The 20,190-nt window shown below is 36.2% G+C and overlaps 1 protein-coding gene across 4 annotated transcripts in view; it reads right to left on the reverse strand.

Moving 5' to 3' along the window:
• INTS7 (integrator complex subunit 7) overlaps positions 1-20,190 on the reverse strand; it is a 101,959-nt gene that overhangs the window by 33,012 nt on the left and 48,757 nt on the right. For all 4 annotated transcript variants that reach the window (XM_011938491.1, XM_011938516.1, XM_011938498.1 and 1 more), the window contains 6 exons: positions 17,987-18,104; positions 13,259-13,393; positions 11,695-11,792; positions 9,038-9,277; positions 7,347-7,484; positions 5,928-6,134 (listed from right to left, as the gene is read on the reverse strand). In XM_011938491.1, coding sequence (XP_011793881.1) covers positions 5,928-6,134; positions 7,347-7,484; positions 9,038-9,277; positions 11,695-11,792; positions 13,259-13,393; positions 17,987-18,104 — 936 coding nt within the window. The remainder of the gene's footprint in view (positions 1-5,927; positions 6,135-7,346; positions 7,485-9,037; positions 9,278-11,694; positions 11,793-13,258; positions 13,394-17,986; positions 18,105-20,190) is intronic.

The raw sequence follows: 20,190 nt of genomic DNA on the forward strand, positions 1-20,190 counted from the left end.
AATCCCAGCACTCTGGGAGGCTAGCTTGAGGCCAGGAGTTCAAGACCAGCCTGGGCAACAAAGCGAGACACTCATCTCTACCAAAAATAAAATTAAAAAAATTAGCTGGGTGCAGTGGTACAGTATGAGGCTGTAGTGAGCTATGCTCACGCTGCTATACTACAGCCTGGGCAACAGATTGAGACCCTTGTCTAAAAAAAAAAAAAAAAAAAAAAAAGAGAGACAGAGAATGACCAAATATTCCAAAACTGATCAGTCATCAAGCCATACATTCAAAGAGCACTACAAAACCCAAAAGGCATTTGGATACAATACTGGTTAAACTGGAAACCAACAGGGGCAACACTGATTAGCAGTCACCTACTAAAGCTGAACCTAAGTATGTCCTATGATGAGGCACTACCACCTAGAAGAAAGGTACATCTGTATCAAAAATCATATATAAGAATGTTCATAACTGATTTATTCTTAACAGCCCCAAACTGGAAACAAGCCAAACATTCCTCAACAATAAAATGCTAAACAGATTGTATAATAGTCACCCAATGGAATACTCTGCAGCAATAAAAATAAATGAACAATTGCCATATACAACAAAAAACATAAATGAATCATATTATATAGACAGTGCTGAGCAAAAAAAGCTAGCATCAGAAGAATAATACTCATGCGTTAAATAAGGTTGGAAAACAAGGCCAAACTAAGCCATAGTTTTAGAAATCAAAATAGTCACTAATTCTTGGGAGAAAGGTGAAGGTAGTAACTGGAATGGGCATGGAGTAGAGAGAAATTTCAACACAAACAAAACACACACCATAAAAAAAAAGATCTCAGACTACATTAAAATTAAAAACTGCTATTCATCAGAACACAAAAAGCAGGAAAAAAGTCACAAATCTAATAATATCTGCATTTCATATAACAAAAGATTAGTATCCAGAACTTATAAAGTACTCTTATAAACCAGTAAGAAAAAGACACAGAAACTAGTAGGAAAATTAGTAAAAATCTTCAAAAGGAACTTCGCAGAAAATAAAACACAAATGGCCAAACATATGAAACAAATGTCTAATTGTATTAGTAATCTGGGAAAAGACAATCATAAGCTTTAGAACCTACCAGACAAAGAGAAAAATGTATGGCAATAGGAACTCTTACACACTGTTGGGAGGACTTTAAATTTGTAAAGCCACTGGGAAAAACCTGGTATTAGCTAGTCAATTTAAAGATGTACATAACCTGTGCAATTCCACTCTTAGGTAATATCTTACAGCAATATCTCTAAACAGGAACAGGAATATTCTTAGCATTTTAGGAGATTAGGTATTTAGTCACTGACCATTACTGCCAGTAGGAATGCTTCCCAACTCCCCATCACTGTGACAAAAAGAAACATCCACACACACTTCCAAATTGAAGCAAGGGGCACATACACAGCTCTGAGTGAGGGCCACTGCCCTAGAGAAGAGTTTTTTCAACCTGAGTATTACTGACATTCTGAACTGAATAATTCTTTGTTGAGGGAGGCTCTCCTGTGCATTGCCTCTGCACTAAATACCAGTAACAACTGGGCAAGTGGTGATAACCAAAAAAGGCTCCAGATACTGCCAAATATCTCCTGGAGGATAAAACCATCCCTGGTTGAGAACCACTGTCCTAGAGAAACCTTTGCAGTAAGTGCATCAAAAGATATGTACAAGAATGTTCAGAGCAGTACGTTGGTAACAGCAAGAAACTGGAAAAATCAAAATGCTTATCAACACTAAAGTGGGATAATAAACTGATGTATATTCTTATGATGCAAGACTATATGGCAGGGAAATTGACCTACAGATTCCTGCAACAAAACAGATGAATCTTAGGAACATAATTTAGATGATCAAAGCAAGTCAAAGAAAAATATGATTCCTTTTTATACAAAATTCAAAAACAAGCAACATAAAACAGAACCTTATTTAGAGTTACAAAAAAGCATGTTGAAATTATAAAGAAAGGGCTGGGCATTGGGCTCACGCCTGTAATGCCAGCACTTTGGGAGGCCGAGGTGGGTGGATCACCTTAGGTCAGGAGTTCGAGACCAGTCTGGTGAATATGGTGAAACCCTGTCTCTACTAAAAATACAAAAATTAGCCAGGGATGGTAGAGAGTGCCTGTAATCCCAGTTACTTGGGAGGGTGAGGCAGGAGAATCACTTGAACCTGGGAGGTGGAGGTTGCAGTGAGCTGAGATCATGCCACTGCACTCCAGCCTGGTGACAAGAGTGAAACTCAGTCTCAAAAAAAAGAAAAGAAAAAGAAAAAATTATAAAGAAAGGCAATGGAACAGTAAACACAAGATCCAAAGTACTGTTACCTTTGTGGGAAGGAAACAGTGTACAAATGTGGAGGCACACATAAGAATTTTACTTTTTTTTTTTTTTTTTTTTTTTTTCAGGAAACAGCATCTTGCTATGTTACCCAGGGTGATACTCACAAGCATACAAGAATTTTAAAGGCAATGGTAATGTCCTATTTTCTAACTGGATGTTTGGATATCTGTTGTGTTTTTGATGCCCTACATAATACATATGTAGATATTATGCCTATTCAATATTTAATAACAAAAATTAAACGATAAAAAAAGAAAAACACTATTGTAGGTAGAATGTTAAGCTGGTTCCTCTGATTCAAGTTCCCTGGTATCCACACCTTGGGCAGGCTGAATATCACTAGTTTAAAAACCTAAAATCTGAAATGATCCAAATTCTGAAATGCTCCAGAATCTGAAATTGACATGATGTTCAAAGGAAATGTTCATCGGAGCATTTCAAATTTTGAATTAGGGAGGCTCAACTGGCATAATGAAAATATTCCAAAATCCAAAGAAACCTCAAAATACAAAACACTCCTGGTTCCAAGCATTTTACATTAAGGAATACTAAACCTACATCATCTTCTTTTGAAGGTGGATAGCACCCAAAACTTGCTTCTAACTAATGGAATATGGCAAAAGTGATGAGATTTTGAGGATATGGTTTAGGTCCCTAATGAATTGACTTTAGATTAGTAGAAAGGGAGATCATTTGGAGCGAATCGGATCTAATCAGTTGAGGCCATTAAAAGAGGGTGAGAGATTCTCTTGCTGGTTTGGAAGAACCAGGTTCCACAAGTTCTTCAGGTGCAAGGAAATAAAATCTGCAACAAATTCATGATCTTAGAACAGGACCCTGAGCCTCCTGGAGCCTCAGATATCTGAGACTGGCCCTCACAGACATCTTGATTGCAGTTTTGTGATACCATGAGCAGAGGATCCAGCTAAGCCATGCCTGGATTGCTACTGCTGCTGCTACTACTACTACTTTTTTTTTTTTTTTTTTTTTTGAGACAGAGTCTCAGGCTGGAGTGCAATGACACAATCTCAGCTCATTGCAACCTCCTCCTCCCAGGCTCAGGCGATTCTCCCACCTCAGCCTCCTGAGTAGCTGGGACCACCGGCACATGCCACCACGCCCGACTAATTTTTAAATTTTTTTGTAGAGACGGGGTTTTCCAACATTGCCCAGGCTGGCCTCAAACTCCTGGGCTCACAGGCATAAGCCCCCACGCCTGGCCTATGCCTGGACTTCTGACTCACAGAAACTGTGAAATAATAAATAGGTATTGTTTTAAGCCACTAACCTTGTAGTAATTTGTTACACAGCACAGAAAGCTAATATAAACACTTTTTAGAATTTTTATTCCTAAGAAAAAAGACAACTCTATCATTAATCATTGTATTGAGAAGTTAAACACCTAACTTTGCTATTGGGTCTCCATAAACAAAGAATTTTGAACTTCTCCTGTTTAGTGTGGCTGAAGCAGATAAAAAGCATGATCCTCAAAGCTGTACGATCTCAGGTATGGATCATTCACATCAGTAAGTTAAAAGGGGCAGTACATGCTCATATTTACTCAGTTAAAAAGACAGAAAGCAACTGTCACATCCACACTTACCAAATGAACAGGTTAAAAAATAAACATAAAAAAAGTCCTCAAAAAACCCCTGAGAGTATATAATACAATCAGAGTTGTGGGAAGTTTCCAACAACTCTGAGGATCATACTGCCTTCCCCTATAGTCTACACTCAAGTGAAGAATTATTTCCTGTTTTTCTTAATCCTAAAAGCACAGTGTTTGACACATAGCAAGTGTTTATGATCTGTTGAATAAAATAACTCCATTTCAAAAGGAGAATATCTGAGGCCCAATGACCTACCCAAAGTCACACTGTGTTAATGGCAGAACCAAGACTAAGATAAGGTCTCCTCTCTGTGAATTAAGTGCTTTCTTCCTGTGTCAGAATTCAATACTTAATTATTGTCAACCCTCATTAAATACAACACATACCATAGAAATCATTCACCGAGTATTAAATATTCAAAATAATTTTTCATAAAATTAATTCCATCTGCCTCACTGTTTTGTGAGCCTATCTGTCCAAAGTTCTTACCACTTATGGTACTAAATAATTAACAATTTTCTGCTCCACATAAACTAGAAAATGAAATCGTTCTATTGATCTGAATCAATAATTATACTTTTAATTTTCTGAGGCATTTATTAGTCTAATATAGGAAACAACAATCTCTTCCCAGAATAATCAAGAAAGAATCAAAGTAGTTAACGCTAACGTTTAAATAGAGAAGAGCCTATACTCCTTTTTTAAACAGTCATCAATCAATCCTAGTAAAAAAATATATATAAAATACTTCAAAATATATGTGCCTCACAGTAGTCTGAATATTCTCTTTAGTGACACCTGCTTTTTCTACTTTGAAACATTTCTTTTGAAATAGCCCACCAGGCCGGGCGCGGTGGCTCAAGCCTGTAATCCCAGCACTTTGGGAGGCCGAGACGGGTGGATCACGAGGTCAGGAGATCGAGACCATCCTGGCTAACACGGTGAAACCCCATCTCTACTAAAAAAATACAAAAAACTAGCCGGGCAAGGTGGCGGGCGCCTGTAGTCCCAGCTACTCCGGAGGCTGAGGCAGGAGAATGGCGTGAACCTGGGAGGCGGAGCTTGCAGTGAGCTGAGATCCGGCCACTGCACTCCAGCCCCGGGGACAGAGCGAGACTCCGTCTCAAAAAAAAAAAAAAAAAAGAAAAAGCCCACCATTCAAAATATTTTAGATATGTTATAAATGTACGCAGACAGGTACCAAAAGTTTTATGGTCCCATCTCAATATATACAATTTTAAAAGTCATGTGACAGTATTTTTAAAATGTTTAATGTTGATTATATAACTTCTTTACTTTTAAAGGAAAAAGCCCTTGCATTAATACAAAAAATGCTGATTTTAGGGAATAGGTTCCTACTTAGGAATTTAACTAATTTCAAGGAAACATAAGGATCCCTTTGCAACCCTTTCATTTTCTTGGCAGAGATAACAGAAATTGTATCTAGCTAATGGTTAATGTGGAATAGGAGGATACCACAGAGTGGTACAAAGTGGGACACTAGAATCTTTGATAATTTCTCTTTATCTGTAAAGCAAGAAACTCTAGTTACTTAGTCAGTAGTTGCCAGGTATGAGATGAGGTCAGGGGTTTATGTTTGATGGTGGTACTGATGCATGCAGGCTGGAATCTTACTAGTAAGAGTCTGTAGAGGGAGGATCCTATCTCCACACCACTTACCCATTCTGCATGGATTCAGCAATCCTCTTCACATTGTTATGTTAAAAAGTGGTACCCAATTCTTTATAACAAGAAAATGATAAACTTCTATCAATCTAAGAATGTTAAAAGGGGGAAAAGGTTAAGGGTTTATTTTCATGACCTACTTCTTATAGTCAAATACACATCAGCAAGTTTCTCAAGTTAGTTGAAATAGGCCAATCCAAAAAGAGAAAGGAGAGAACTCTCACACAAGTCATCATCACCAAAGGTGAATTAAGAGGACTTACTGTTAAGGAAGCAATCCCTTTGTGATAGAATTTTAAAGATTCAGCAATGCAAGAAAGTGCTGAACTATAATTTTCCTCTTGCAACCCAGTGAGACACTGTTCTGCATGTGAAAACTCCTTCAAACTATTTAGCCAGAAGTAGAAGTGTTCTGAGGCCACCTGAGTCAGCAAACTCTGATAAAGCTCTTTGGCCATGTCATGATTACCCTAAAAACAAAAAAAGAAAAGAAAAAAGAATAGAAGGAGCACATGGTGAGGTTCTTACATTGAAAGAGTTGATGCAGCAGCTAAAAGAGAAACCCAAACCTTGGATATGTCTGAAGAATCATTCCTCATATTATATAATTCTCTGAGACTCTGTCTAAATATTTCCTCAGAGAAAATATGCTGAGTTGCTTTTATGTAACATAATGCTTGAAATTCTTTACTAAAACAGTTCCAAAAGAGAAAATAAATGTAATTAACTATAAACCAAGTCTAGAACTTTAGCCCCAAATATAGAAAGTATAAATACTTTTTAATGCTATTCTAAATAAACTATTTAGTGGGTAAGAGAAACCCCAGGGGAAAAGGCATAGTTGTTGGGAGAAATGTGAATAGCACTTAATGCCTGAGGCCAGGGATGCTCAATGTCCTGCAATGCTTGGGACAGAACAGTAAAATAAAGAACTGTCCTGCCAAGAGTGTGTGCTCCTCCCCCATTTGAGAAGCAACATAAAATTAAGAACATGCACTTCAATTACCTAGCGTAATGCTTTCTCAAACTTTGGTCTCTGGACTTCTCCCCAAAGGGTTTTTTTTTTTGTTTATTTATTTTTAGTAGAGACAGGCTTTTGCTATGTCAGCCAGGCTGGTCTCAAACTCCCGGCCTGAAGAGATTTGCCCACCTTGGCCTCCCCCAAAGTATTGGGATTACATGCATAAGCTACCCCACCCGGCCAGGATTTCTGTACTAACCAAGGTTTCTATTTCCTCTCAAACAAAATTAATAAAACTTGTTAGGCTTTCCATATGGCTGAGAAGACTACAGCATACTAAAGCTTTCCCATTTCTACTTCAGAATGACACGGTTGGGGAGAGGAACAAAGATGTGGTATACTGAGAAAGGAAGATAGAAACAGTGGGTGGTAGGTGGCCTTGGTTATAATGATACAGAGCAAAATGAAGGTGGCACTAACAACCTACAGCCAGAAAGGGCCCAGATTTTAACTTCCTCATTACTAATACCAACAACATATATACCATTCTTTTGTGACAAAAGTTAAAAATCAGGTCCTTTCCTTCCTCATCTTCAGAACCCATGACTAAAAGGTACTTCAACTTTATTTTTAGTTTTGACTACGACTAATAATCATACAGTTGAAGGTACATGACCTGACATTTCCGCCAACCCAGTTCACTCAGAAGGGTAACACATACCATTCTGGAAGCCTGTCTGGCAATACGGTATACAGTCCATCCATTGGAGACACTTTCAAGCTGCTGCTTAATTACTGCCTTACTTTCCACAGATAATGCCTTCTGACTTGCTACAAAAATCACAGTAGCCAAACTCACCTAACATTGGGCAAGAAGAAAACCAAGAAAATCATTTAATTTTATCCAGTGTCATTGATAACCTACCCCAAAGGGAGGAAAACTAATTAGAGCCCACTGCAAAAGAACAAAATTTGTTTTCCATTGACATTTATTTAATTTTTTATTTTGAAGTCATTAAGTAATTTATTCCATTCACTCAGGACACTCTTCATAACAGCAAATAAGTAGACGCAATATCCACAATATGGATAAATAAATTATATAACATAATCACACAATGAGATATGCAAGTAAAATGGATAAACTAGAGATCGACTTACCAATATAGATGACAAGGAAAATAGGCAAAAATATGCAAAATGCAAAAGATTACAAGCAGTATGATAAAGTTTACATAAAGTTAAAAATATGCAAAATACTGCATATTACTTAGGGATATATACTTTGGTAGTAAAAGAATAACAGGCATGAGAATGATAAATATCAAATTCAGGATAGTGGTTACCTAAGAGAAGGGAGGAGATGCTATTAGCAAGGTACACAGGGGGCTTCAACTAAACTGTTAATACCTTTTTCTTAAGTTAGATAATGAACGGAAGAGTTTTCACTGTATTATTCCTTACATTTTTTTGAGTATTACATTTTTGAGTATTACATTTCATAATTTAAGACTATCTTAAAGTAGTACTTTAAGATATCAGGACCATTAGTTCAAAATGCCACTTCATAATAAATAACTTAGCTAATTGCCTCTTAATATTTCAAAGCTGATTCATATAAAGATCCATATATTTGGTCATCAAGGTAACCTTTTCTGGCAGCAAATGATGAGATGGGGTCAATCTTTTATACAATTCCCTCTGGAGGATTAAATATAAAACAGGCTTGAATAAGTCATTTCATTGTATTTCTTCCCACAATATGGAATGGCGACCTTACAACTTTCATCTAATTTACAATTATTTAGAATATAGCCTACTCTCAGTCCTGCAGAACTTTTCAACTAAACATTTTATAGCTGCCACAGTTTGTTTCTTTCTAAGCATGTACCTTTCCTAACCCCAAGGGTCTACAGAAGCCTAAACTGAATCCTAAACAGCTAAAGAGGTCCTGGAATGGAAAACATAAATTTGGGCTAATTTATGGTCATTATTGTCATTAGATTTTTAACTTCTATTTTCTGAAGTACAAAACAGGGTTTAGTTCATTATTTACTTTGTATAAGGAAGAAAAAAGTTTCATTTTCATTTTGTCCTTTGTAATAAAAGAAAAACATGAGATTGAAGGCTTTGGCTATACTAAGCTGATTTGACAGGGTTTAGGAAGAAAGCAGTTTTAGAGGTGAACAAAACATGGCTTTTTAAATCACAAGTGAAAAAAGTAAAAAGCTCATACAGCCAATTCTATTTTGACACCAGCAAACTCCTTGGTCTTAGGTAATGAATTTAACCCATTGTTTGTTCTGTTTTCTAAGTAAAGTCAAACAGTAATGTTAACTTAAAAGTAATTCCCACTAGACCACTAGACCAGATCCTAGTCATTCAAAGGAGATTCAAAATGTGGCTTTTTACCAGAAGTTCTTGTTGCTTGTCTGTGGCTGATCGTCCAATCACCTTGTACAGCTCCATGAGGTCACCAAGCATCCCATCACCCAGCACTGGCAGTTGCATGGCAATGGCTGCCAGGCAATGGCACATCAAAATCCGGGCAGCATCTTGAGCACTGTGCAACTGAGTCAACAAGGTCTCAACCACTGACTGGCTAAGATGGGGCCTGCCCTTGGCTAACTTCACCATACAGTTTAGAGCAATCTGCACGCCAAAAAGAAAATTAACTAGTTACATTTTGAAGATACAGATGAAGCTTTAAAGAAAAGAGCTTTGTACAGGTTACTGGGGAAAATCAAGGGTGAGGTTTCTTGTAGGCACAGCATTTTTCTTTATAAGAAACACGAGGTACTGAATCCCATATTAGGGTTTGTGAAGTGCACTACGTTTAAAATAACAAATTAGGACTGCACGTCAACCACTCATTTCAATCTAAGACTATCAAAATACTTTTAAGAAAGATGGAAATCATAAGGAAGAATGCTGAAGAGGCAAATATATGCCAAATGTCACCATCATTGTACTATCATTACTTTTCAGGAACTGCTTCTGAAGTGTGGCTTGTAAACTATGCCAGCATCTCCCAGAAGGAAAATAAAAATATAGATTCCTGGGCCCTACCCTAATGAATTAACATACGTGTGTGTGTGTGTGTGTGTGTGTGTGTGTGTGTGTGTGTGTGTGTTGAGGCTACCGAGAGTTCATAGTTTTAAAAAGATAACTTAGATGACTCTTAAGTACACTCAAGTGGGAAAGAGATTCCTAATTTTCTCTTACTTCTCAACTGAAATCTAAAAATCAATTTGGCTACAGAATTTCTCTTATTAAGGCCTTGTTAAAGGCATCACTAATATCCAGTCAAAAAACTAGAAACCTAGAAATATTCCCACTTTTACAAAGCTAACATATTCTTTTGTCAAATCTCCAATATTCACTGTTAGTGCCTTTCCAATCTCTCTACCACATCATAAATCTCTCCTAATTCCAATTTCTTGAAAAGATGGGCCCTTCAATCCATCCTTCACAAACTTCAATGAAGTTTGGCACATAATAGACATTCAAATAACAATAATAACTATGACAAAGGTTACCATTACTTTAAATTATATTATCTCCTCATTATCTATAGAATCAAAGCCATAATAGCATGTTATTTGATATCCTCTATGATTGAACTACTTTTCCAATCTCACATTATTTCATCCAGCCACAGTGGGCTAGTCACCAGTCTTCCACCACAACAGGTACATTCTTACATTCAAGTCTTTTATAATAGTGGTCATTGGGCTCAAACAATCTTTCTTCATTACTGTAATTCGATTCCACCTTTCACAACTCAACTCATATGACATTTATTTGAAGTCTTCCCTAATATCCTTGGTTAAAGTTAATCACTCCCGACTCTGACCTCTCATTAGAACTGCACTTCTTTTGTGAAGTATCAGAGAATGTATTGTGTTCTGTTTGGTATTATAGTCTCCTATATAAGTATCAGTAGCCTATTCTAGATGGAAAGCTCTGCTATTACAGGAACCTTTCTTAGCCATCTATGTATGTCCCACTGTGCTGAATCCAGCATTTTACTGACACCCACAATTGTTGGAAAAAAGATTTGCTTTTAAAAAAAGTTTTAAATGTACTGTGGTTCCAAGGGGATTCTGAGGATCCCCTCAGAATGTGTTGCCAAACACCTGTTGTCTACTTCTCTTCTCTACTTCTTATTAGCTTTCACTTAATGATATTACTATCTTTATTGTTCATCACTATGACCATATCACTACTTTCCTTAACATGCTAAAATGAGCCATGACTTCCTCGAAACCATACCTTAGACAAGCTAACGCTCTTATATGTACCAATGTTTATCTAATAGTTTCTTACTTCTATTAACTATGCTTTTCCTTATTAATTTTGCACTATCACAAATTATATTTCATGTTTCACTCCAAAAAGAGTAGTCTCACTTCACATTTTAATTTTTTTTTTTTTTTTTGAGACAGGATCTCATTCTGTCACGTAGGGTAGAGAACAGTGGAGCAATAATGGCTCACTGAAGCCTCAGCCTCTCGGGTTTGAGCGATCCTCTCACCTCAGCCTCATGAGTAGTTAGGACTATAGGTGTGTCCCATCATGTCCAGCTAAACTTTAAAAAATTTTTCCAGAGATAGGGTCTCAGTATGCTGCCCAGGGTGATCTTGAACTCCTAGGCTCATGCAATCCTTCCACCTTGACCTCCCCAAAATGCTGGGATTATAGTGCCTGGCCTCATTTCACATTTTAAAAATCTTACATATCTCTAAGATGATTTCTGTAACTAAGTGAAAGTGAAAATTCCTTAAAATATTCTTCACTTGGCTTATAAACTAGGGCTTATGTCATTGGGAAATTAATGAACGCTTATGTTAAATTAATGAACATTTCTGAGTTTGGCTGCAGTCATTTCATCAGTTTTTTTTTGTGGTTTTATCAGTTAGATTAAATCAGTGTGGTTTTATCAGCTCGATATAATCACTTAGATTAAAACTTCTAAGAGTACCAGAGCTATGTCTGCTTAACTTCGCTTTCTATTGCCTAAGACCATCATATATATCTATTACAACTTAAAAAATAAAAGTTTTCACCTTTAAAGTGGCCTGAGCACCTGGACTATCATCTTGACTACAAAGTACCAGTAGGGATTCCAGGCCAAAGACAGCGTCTTGTTCCAGTGCCAGAAGATCTAGAAGAAAAACATTAAGCTTTATGATGGTCAAGTCATGTGTGTATAAACACACACATACATATATATGCAAACACACATGCTCTCTTAGAAAAAACATTAAGGAGTTTAAGATACAGGGAATTATTAAATGGATGAACCTAACCTTCCTTGAAAAAGTACATGTGGCATTTCTTCAAGAATGTAAAGTCTATCTTCAGACTTTATTTCTACCACTTTATTGAAGTATTTATAAAAATATACACATTAAATCAAGAGCTAAAGCCACAAAACTATAAATAAAGCAAAACTGAAATAGTATCACCAGCTTAGCTAAGGAAAATACTAAGAACAGCAAACTATGCAGTATGTATTAATCTCCCTAATCAGAAATAAATTATGCAGGTCCATTTTTACCTAAGATGTAACAGTTTTCAGCTTCTAATGAAAGCTGAACCACTTTTAGAAAATAATGACTCCACATAACCTTATTAATGTTTCAAGTCTGACCATAAAGAATGAACCTCTTAGATGTCTCATGAAATAGCAGTACTACAACATCTTTTTACTACCATAGGGTTAAAATTTCTCTGAAGGTTTTAGAAAGTTCTGAATATATTAGTTACCTTTAGGTTAATATATTTCAGTGTGTTCTCAACACTGAAACAAGCAGTTTTCTTTGTTACATGGGAGAAAATACTCTTTGCTATGCCAATGTAAAACAGGCTTAATTATTCAACTTTAAGAAACGTTTCCTGAGTGTTGGAGCTTAGCAAACAGAGTAAAGGCTAGTGAAGGTCAGATTGCTAGAAAAAAACAGGTACTTGGAACAAGCAGTGCTGAAGGCTATGGGGGATGAGGAACCACTAAGCTTGTAATCCTTAATAAAGATCAAAATCAGCACTGAAACAGATGGAATATCCAAAATGTATTTCTTGTTCATGAACACAAGTCAAAAGATGTTAGGTAGACAACAAAATATGTGCATTATTTTCCTTGCATGTCCTCGATTATGCAAGTCAGCTTAATGCCACATATACCTAGAGTAAATTCTGTGAAAATTTAATTCACATTGGTCTGCGAATTCACTTGCCTCTAGGTGAAACTATTTGTTATTTAAGTCCCTTGAGAACCTAAGTAAATTTTCTAGGTTTTTGTATAAGTGAACATACCACCTTATACAAAAGGGGTAGAGTACTAAGCAATCTCTATCCACCAGCACCATATACGCAAAGGCAAGCAGTGGAAGGAAATGGGCAATGCTCCATAAAACCTTTCAATTCCACTCCCAAGGTATTAATCTCTTTATTATTTTTCACAAGGATAAAGTAGTCTTGAGAACACATGCTCTAAGAACACTATGAAAGGAGTCAATCTGCAGATCAAGGCTCACAGGCTAAAAATAAGGGATTGAAAAAAATCAAACAGAATTCTGTTCAAGGTCTAAACCAAAGTCTATATATAATATCAGTCCTGATCAAACTTACCTTTTTCTTGACAAGAAACAGTTATATTAGTTAGGACTCTAACTCCATGAGCTGCAATGCCCCTGTTATTATGGTAACAGCACTCTTGGGCTAATTTGACTAAATCAGAAGATCTGGGAGGAGAACTCACATTTCCTAAAAAAGCAAAGAAAAGTAGTAGAGACTCTGATTCAAATAATTCAAAAGCAGTTCAGCTTATAGGTTCAATTTTCTTAATTTTTGAGAAAAATCTCTAATAATAAACTTCAACGAAATTTCTTACCACAATCCCACTATCAATACGTATCAGCATTTCTCTCCATTAAGGTACTTAAAATAGGTATGTACCAACAGTTTTGTAATGACTAAGATCTAAAATCAACATATAATTTCTTAAAAAAATTAATAAAAATTGACTAACAGTACAAAAGCCAAAACAACTATCCTAAGAGTTCAAAGAAATTCTGATTAAAACAGGTATCATTATAGGCTTCTTGTCAGACAAAACCACACTTTCAAGGCAGGAGAGAAAAGAGAAAAAAAATTAAGTTTGCTTTTTTTTTCCATCTCAGATTGCTGGCATACATTTATACCTCAAAGGGTTTACATAAGAATTCATGATTTTAGAGCTGGTAAGAATTTTGGAATCATCTGACTTAACACACCCTATTTTCACAGATGAAATCAAAGCCCAAAGCCCCAAAATTTTAAGAATCTTGCCATTAAGGTCATAAAACTTACTAGTCATGTACTAATGTCCCTGTTATTATACTCTTCTGCTTTATACCTTAAATTTCACTCTATAGATTGCAAAATTTTTAAAATTCACATTTGAAATTCTGGAATGTAAGGTTCATGTTGTAACTATTGTAATTTACAGTAGAGAAGCCCTCAGTTATAACTGCATAAGCTTCAAGAAAATAAGGAGATTAGAGCTTGTTCCGCCACTTAAAAGAGTCTCCCATTACTGTCTTCCTTTCCTCTGCTTATTTTTCCATGATTCCTGTCAACTTCAACTTTGTCTCTCATACCAAGGGTGACTGTATTTTTTTGAGGCTGAAAGGGACACTATTAAGAATTACAATAGGCATAAACCATGACTATCTGAGGTGGCGTGGGACCTATGGTCACTTTATTGATTTCTGGTTTGATATAATACAAGCTTAGGAGACAGCCTCAGTGTTTTTTGGGTTTTTGTTTGTTTTGTTTTTTTTGAAACAGTCTCACTCTGTTGCCCAGGCTGGAGTGCGGTGGTGCAATCATGGCTTACTGTTAATTTTCTGAAATATTTCTTTTAAATCTTTTTCCCCCTATGTACAACAGTACAATTTAAAAACTCACACATAATCAGGATATGTAGATACTGGCCAATATCCTGCTTTTAAAATCTAATATTTTTTTAGCCTTTTCCTATGTTTTCTAGGAATAAGATTACTTTTAATTTAATTTTTATTTTGTAATGATTTTCTAAGATAAACTCACAAGGCTCACAAGGTACAACAAAGAGTAGAAAACAGTAAAAGGCTAGTGAGAGAAAAGTTTTCCTCCCCAACCCAATGTTATCAGCTTCTTGGGTATCATTCCAGAGAGTAGACTTATAAGCACATTTCTTTCTTTCTTTCTTTTTCCTTTTCACATACTGTTTTGCACCTTGTTTTATTTTTCTTTAAATATTATATCATGGAGACTGTTCCATGCCATGTTTTCTTTTTAGTAAACTGCATTGATTTTTATTGCAGTGATGTGTCATAATTTCTTTGAGTCCTCTATTGATGGACCTTTTAATGCTATTACATCCTCTACTGAGGGATAATATTTTGCTATTGTATAAAATGGTGCTAAGAATAATCTTGTATTTATGCCATTTCTCAATGTGTGACTATGTAAATAAGATAAATTCCTAGAAGTGGAATGTCTGGGTTATCTGTAATTTAATGAGTATTTCCAAATCACCTATGTACAAGCTTAATAATTTACATTCACAGCAGCAATAACTGCTTACCCACACCCTTGTCGACATACCATGTTTATCAAACTTCTAAATCCTTGCCAATCTGATGGATTAAAATTATTTCAAGTGTTGTTTTAAGGTGCATTTATCTTAAATATGTCTGATACTGAACATCTTATATATTTGAGCCATGTGTTAGTGATGATTTAGACATACTAAATTTAAGTTTGCTTTTTAAACTACTTTTGGCTACACTGAAAAAAACCTAATCAACAGAAATAAAGATTTACCTTTATTTATGGAAACAATCTAACTTTGGAAAATCCTTGACTTTTATTTTTTATAAATATTATCTAGTCTATTTATTTAAGCCTTTGCTTAATTCCATATATAAGCCAAAATTCACAAACTTCAATAAAAGGACAAATACCTAGCTTGAAAAGTGTTTAAATATTATAATCCGACATAATGCTAATACATGTATTTGGAATTAAAAAATAAAGAAAAAGAAAGTTATCACACATGTAAGTCAGTTTGGTACAAAAAAGAGAATTCTGAGTCAGACCACTGAGTTCAGGCCTAGGCTCACACACTTCACAAGTATGTGAACTTTGGACATACCGTCAAACCTTTGTGAGTCTCAGTTTCAATACTTATAAACTCCTTTGCATATGCCTCACTTGAAAAGCTACTTGTATGGGAAAGCTCTCATCTATTCTAATATATGATTAAGATTTTGTCTACCACAGTGCTTTCAAAGTGCAATGTCGGTGAAGGATGTTAACTGCAAGCTAAGAAATACACTGGCTGATTTATGCAGAAAAAGAATAAATTGAAAGCACCCTAGGTATATGGTAGGTTGTTTCTAAAGAAGGCTGTGATAATCTCTCACATCCCTTGTGGACATGCTCCTTTACCATGTGATCTTCCAATTCCATGTGACTTGCTTTGGCCAATAAAGCACTGGAAAACAGGCTGCAAGCAATAGGTTGACAAGTGCTTGTGTGTTGGTGGCTTGCTTTCTTTTAGCTCCAACCAACATCCTGAAAACAAGCCCAAGCTAACCCACCAAGAGTTGCATGGATAAAAACTAAGGTGCCTCAGCAGAAAGCCTTTCAATTTCTAGCATGTGAATGAGGTCATCTTAGACCATCCAATCCTAGTCATACATGACTGTAGTCACATAAGTGACCCCAAGTGAGGCCAGTAGGACTGCCCAGCTGAGTACAGTTAAAATGGCTGATTGACAGAATTAGAGCAAATAAAAAGGTCATGGTTTTAAGCTACTTGTTTTGGGGTGATTTTGTTATGCAGCAATAGATAATTGATAATGTACTTCACAGAATCACTGGAAAGCCTGCAAAATTAATAGGAAAACAAGGTCAGAAAACAAATAAGAAAAAGGCCAGGGAGCAACCAAGACCACAGCCCAAAAGACCATGCATGGAATTAGTCCAGTGAGGACACAGCAGCCATTGTTACTGATTATTTCATGTCACAGCTTAACTTCTGTCACAGGGTACCAGACATAGCAAACACCCACTGCTAGAGTATATTCTGGAAACAAATGTTGCTCTGTCATTGCTACATTACCATATCCCCATTCTCTCATATCCCCACTTCCTTGTTGTTACTGGCTCCCAATTTAGTCTGTGGCATGGAAATGATTAGTCGAGTCCAGGCTACATGTAAGCACACTAGCTAGAAGGGAGGTGTGACAACAGAGTATCAGGTCTTTATAGCTTCCTATTAAGACTTACATGGCAGGGAATTCCCTACACCTAGAAAGTATCATACACTATGTGGCCATAAAAGGGACAAACAAATCTACATTACAGTTCTTTAATTCAAACTAACTGACTACAAAAGGAAGCAATAGAGGTTCCACAAAGCTTGCATTGAAACAAAACAACCAGCCCGGGCACAGTGGCTCATGCCTGTAAATCCCAGCACTTTGAAAGGGCAAAGTGGGTGGATCGCTTGAGGCCAGGAGTTTGAGATCAGCTTGGGCTAAATGGTGAAATTCCATCTCTACTAAAAATATAAAAATTAGCCAGCCATGGTGGCAGGCATCTGTAGTCCCAGCTACTCGGGAGACTGAGGCAAGAGAACTGCTTGAACCCAGGAGGTTTGGGTTGTAGTGAGCCAAGATCCCCCCACTACACTCCAGCCTGGGCAACAGAGTGAGATTTTGTCTCAAAACAAAACAACAAAAAACAAAGAAACAAACAAAAAAACCCAAAATGGCAAAAAAGTTTAGCTTTAAGTCTGTTAGGTAAGCAAGCTCCTTACTGGGCATTAATGAAAGCATTTTAGAGTTAATCATCTTCAACTGGTAACTAGGAAACCATTTTGAGCTGGAGTAAAGTTTTATTTTAATTGTTTTCCAGAGAAATAACATGCACCTAAAAGGAAGCATATGACATTTGCTCTTAAAACTCACTACTACTTGACCTTTGAAATGTACTTAAATTCAAAGGGCACTTTGAGTCAGAGATATACAAAAGCAAACCAACTATTTTAAGCATCCTTAAAAATATTTTCACCCACATATAATTCAAAAAAAAGGACAAACCTAGAAAAATATATTATTGACTTAAGATCAAGGATGCAAGATGTTGTTATCATAGGCATTAGTTAAGAAATCATGTTCAAATAAACCACTAGCATGCAATGGAGTATGAGATTTTTGAAACTTTCCCTGATGTTAAAGCTTTATAGAAGAAACAACCTGAAACATAAATACGGATAAAGGAGTTAGCACATTATTTATATAGTATCTCCCTTCTTTTCCTTACCTGGAACTGTACTGAAGTAATGTTTGATGGCGATGGTCCCTGATAGTGTGGAAAGGACAGACAACATCCCTAGTTTTAAGCTGTCATAAGGAGTCTGGAGGGCACACTCACAAAGTGCCTGGAATGCAGAAGAGAAATGAATACAGAAGTTAAAAACATCAATATACTTCTAAATTGTCTACTCCATTTACATTTTCTGGTTTTTAGAAAATTATATATTAAGGACTTTTTTTCATGTTAAAAAACTTAAGTCGAGGCCAGGTGCAGTGGCTCATTCTGGTAATCCCACCAGTTTGGGAGGTGGGAGGATCACTCTAGCTCAGGAGTTTGAGACCAGCCTGGGCTCAATGTGAGGCCTTGTCTCTAGTGGTACGTGCCTGTGGTCCCAGCTACTTGGGAGGCTGAGGCAGAAGGATCGCTCGAGCCCACCAGGTCAAGGCTGCCGTAAACCATGTTCACGCCACTGCACTCTAGTGGAGGGACAGAGCAAGACCCTGTCTCAAAAAAAAAAAAAACAGAAAAAGCACTAAGTCAAACTTCCAAACTCCTTAGGGGAGCCTCAGGAGGCAGGATAACTAAATGTAAACTATGTTGATACATAAAAAGGACACTAGGTAAAAACTAAAAAATTACGAATAAGGAATGAACTTTGGTTAATAATAACAATGCATCAATATTGGTTCATTTATAACAAAAGTACTATACTATTGTAACATGTCAATAATAGGGGAAATAGTGGGGGAATGTGGGAACCCCGTGTACTATCTTCTCAATTTTTCTGTAAATGTAAAACTATTCTGAAATCCCCACCATATTTTGCTTACCTAAGAGAGATATGAATACTATTTCATATATGTGTAATTTTTAAAAATAACAGAGAATATGGAATTCTATCTAGTTTCTAAGTGAATAGAGCTATCTTCCCCCATTTCTGGTCATTTACTCTACTCTTGACCAGGTAGTTTGGTTACCAAATTTTTATTACCAAAAATAAGATGCTAGTTTTTCTTTCAATGTAGTGAACTATGAATATATAATCACAGTACAGTGACTCTTGCCTTATCCTTTATCACACGGCTCTGTATCATATGACTGCATGTAATATAACAAGTCAAATAACTGTTTTGTTAAATTAATTTCCATTCTCCCACAAAGACAAAGGTTCAGAAAATAAGCAAAACTTAAAAGTCTAAGGAAAAAGTTAAAAATAACATTTCAGAAAGGGTTAAAATAAATTTAATATGACCCTCAATAAAAATGTCAACAAAATTGCAGGACGATTTAGATTACCTGATTTTAAAGATCATGTGGAAAAATAAAAATCAGAAAACATCCAGAAAAACTGGCAAGGAAAAGATTTAAATATATACTAGAATTTAATATATGATAATGGCATTTAAAATTAAAGGTACCAGTTAAAACTACAAAGACAATTGACCAGTCATTTGGTAAAATAAAACTATATCCCTGTTTGTTTGTTTTTTATGGCAAATAAAAAACCAAAACTGTAAAAAGTACTATGAGGTAACGTGGAACAATACAAAGATAAAAAGATAATTGGCAAACCTAGAAAAAAATATTCACATCATATAACATCAATAAAGGACCAAGAACCTTAATATATACAAAGTTCTGGCCAGGCACAGTGGCCCACACGCCTGTAATCTCAACATTTTGGGAGGCCGAGGCAGGAGGATCGCCTCAGGTCAGGAGTTCTAGACCAGCCTGGCCAACATGGTGAAACCCATCTCTACTAAAAATACAAAAATCAGCCGGGTGTGGTGGTGCATGCCTGTAGTATCAGCTACTCAGGAGGCTGAGGCAGGAGAATCGCTTAAACCCAGGAGACAGAGGCTGCAGTGAGCCAAGATCACGCCACTGCATTCCAGCTAGGGCGACAGAGCAAGACTCTGTCTCAAAAAAAAAAAGTTCTTACTAATAAATAGGCAAAAACTCAATAAAAATTTGGTATCTCACAGAAAGAATGCACACAAATGTCTTTTAAATAAAAAGTCTAACCTCATTCATACTTTGAAAATTTTAAATTAAAATGTGTCACTTTTTAACTATCAGATTGACCAAGGTTAAAGTTTGATAATACATAACACTGAAGAATATGGGGAAATAGGTGCTCTCACACACTGTTGTTAGAAGAGTAAAATGGTATAAATCTCTCTGGTGAGTCATTGGTATTAACTCTCAAA

The sequence above is a fragment of the Colobus angolensis genome, unplaced genomic scaffold (genome assembly GCF_000951035.1).
Source record: "Colobus angolensis palliatus isolate OR3802 unplaced genomic scaffold, Cang.pa_1.0 Scaffold100, whole genome shotgun sequence".
Lineage (NCBI taxonomy): Eukaryota > Metazoa > Chordata > Mammalia > Primates > Cercopithecidae > Colobus > Colobus angolensis.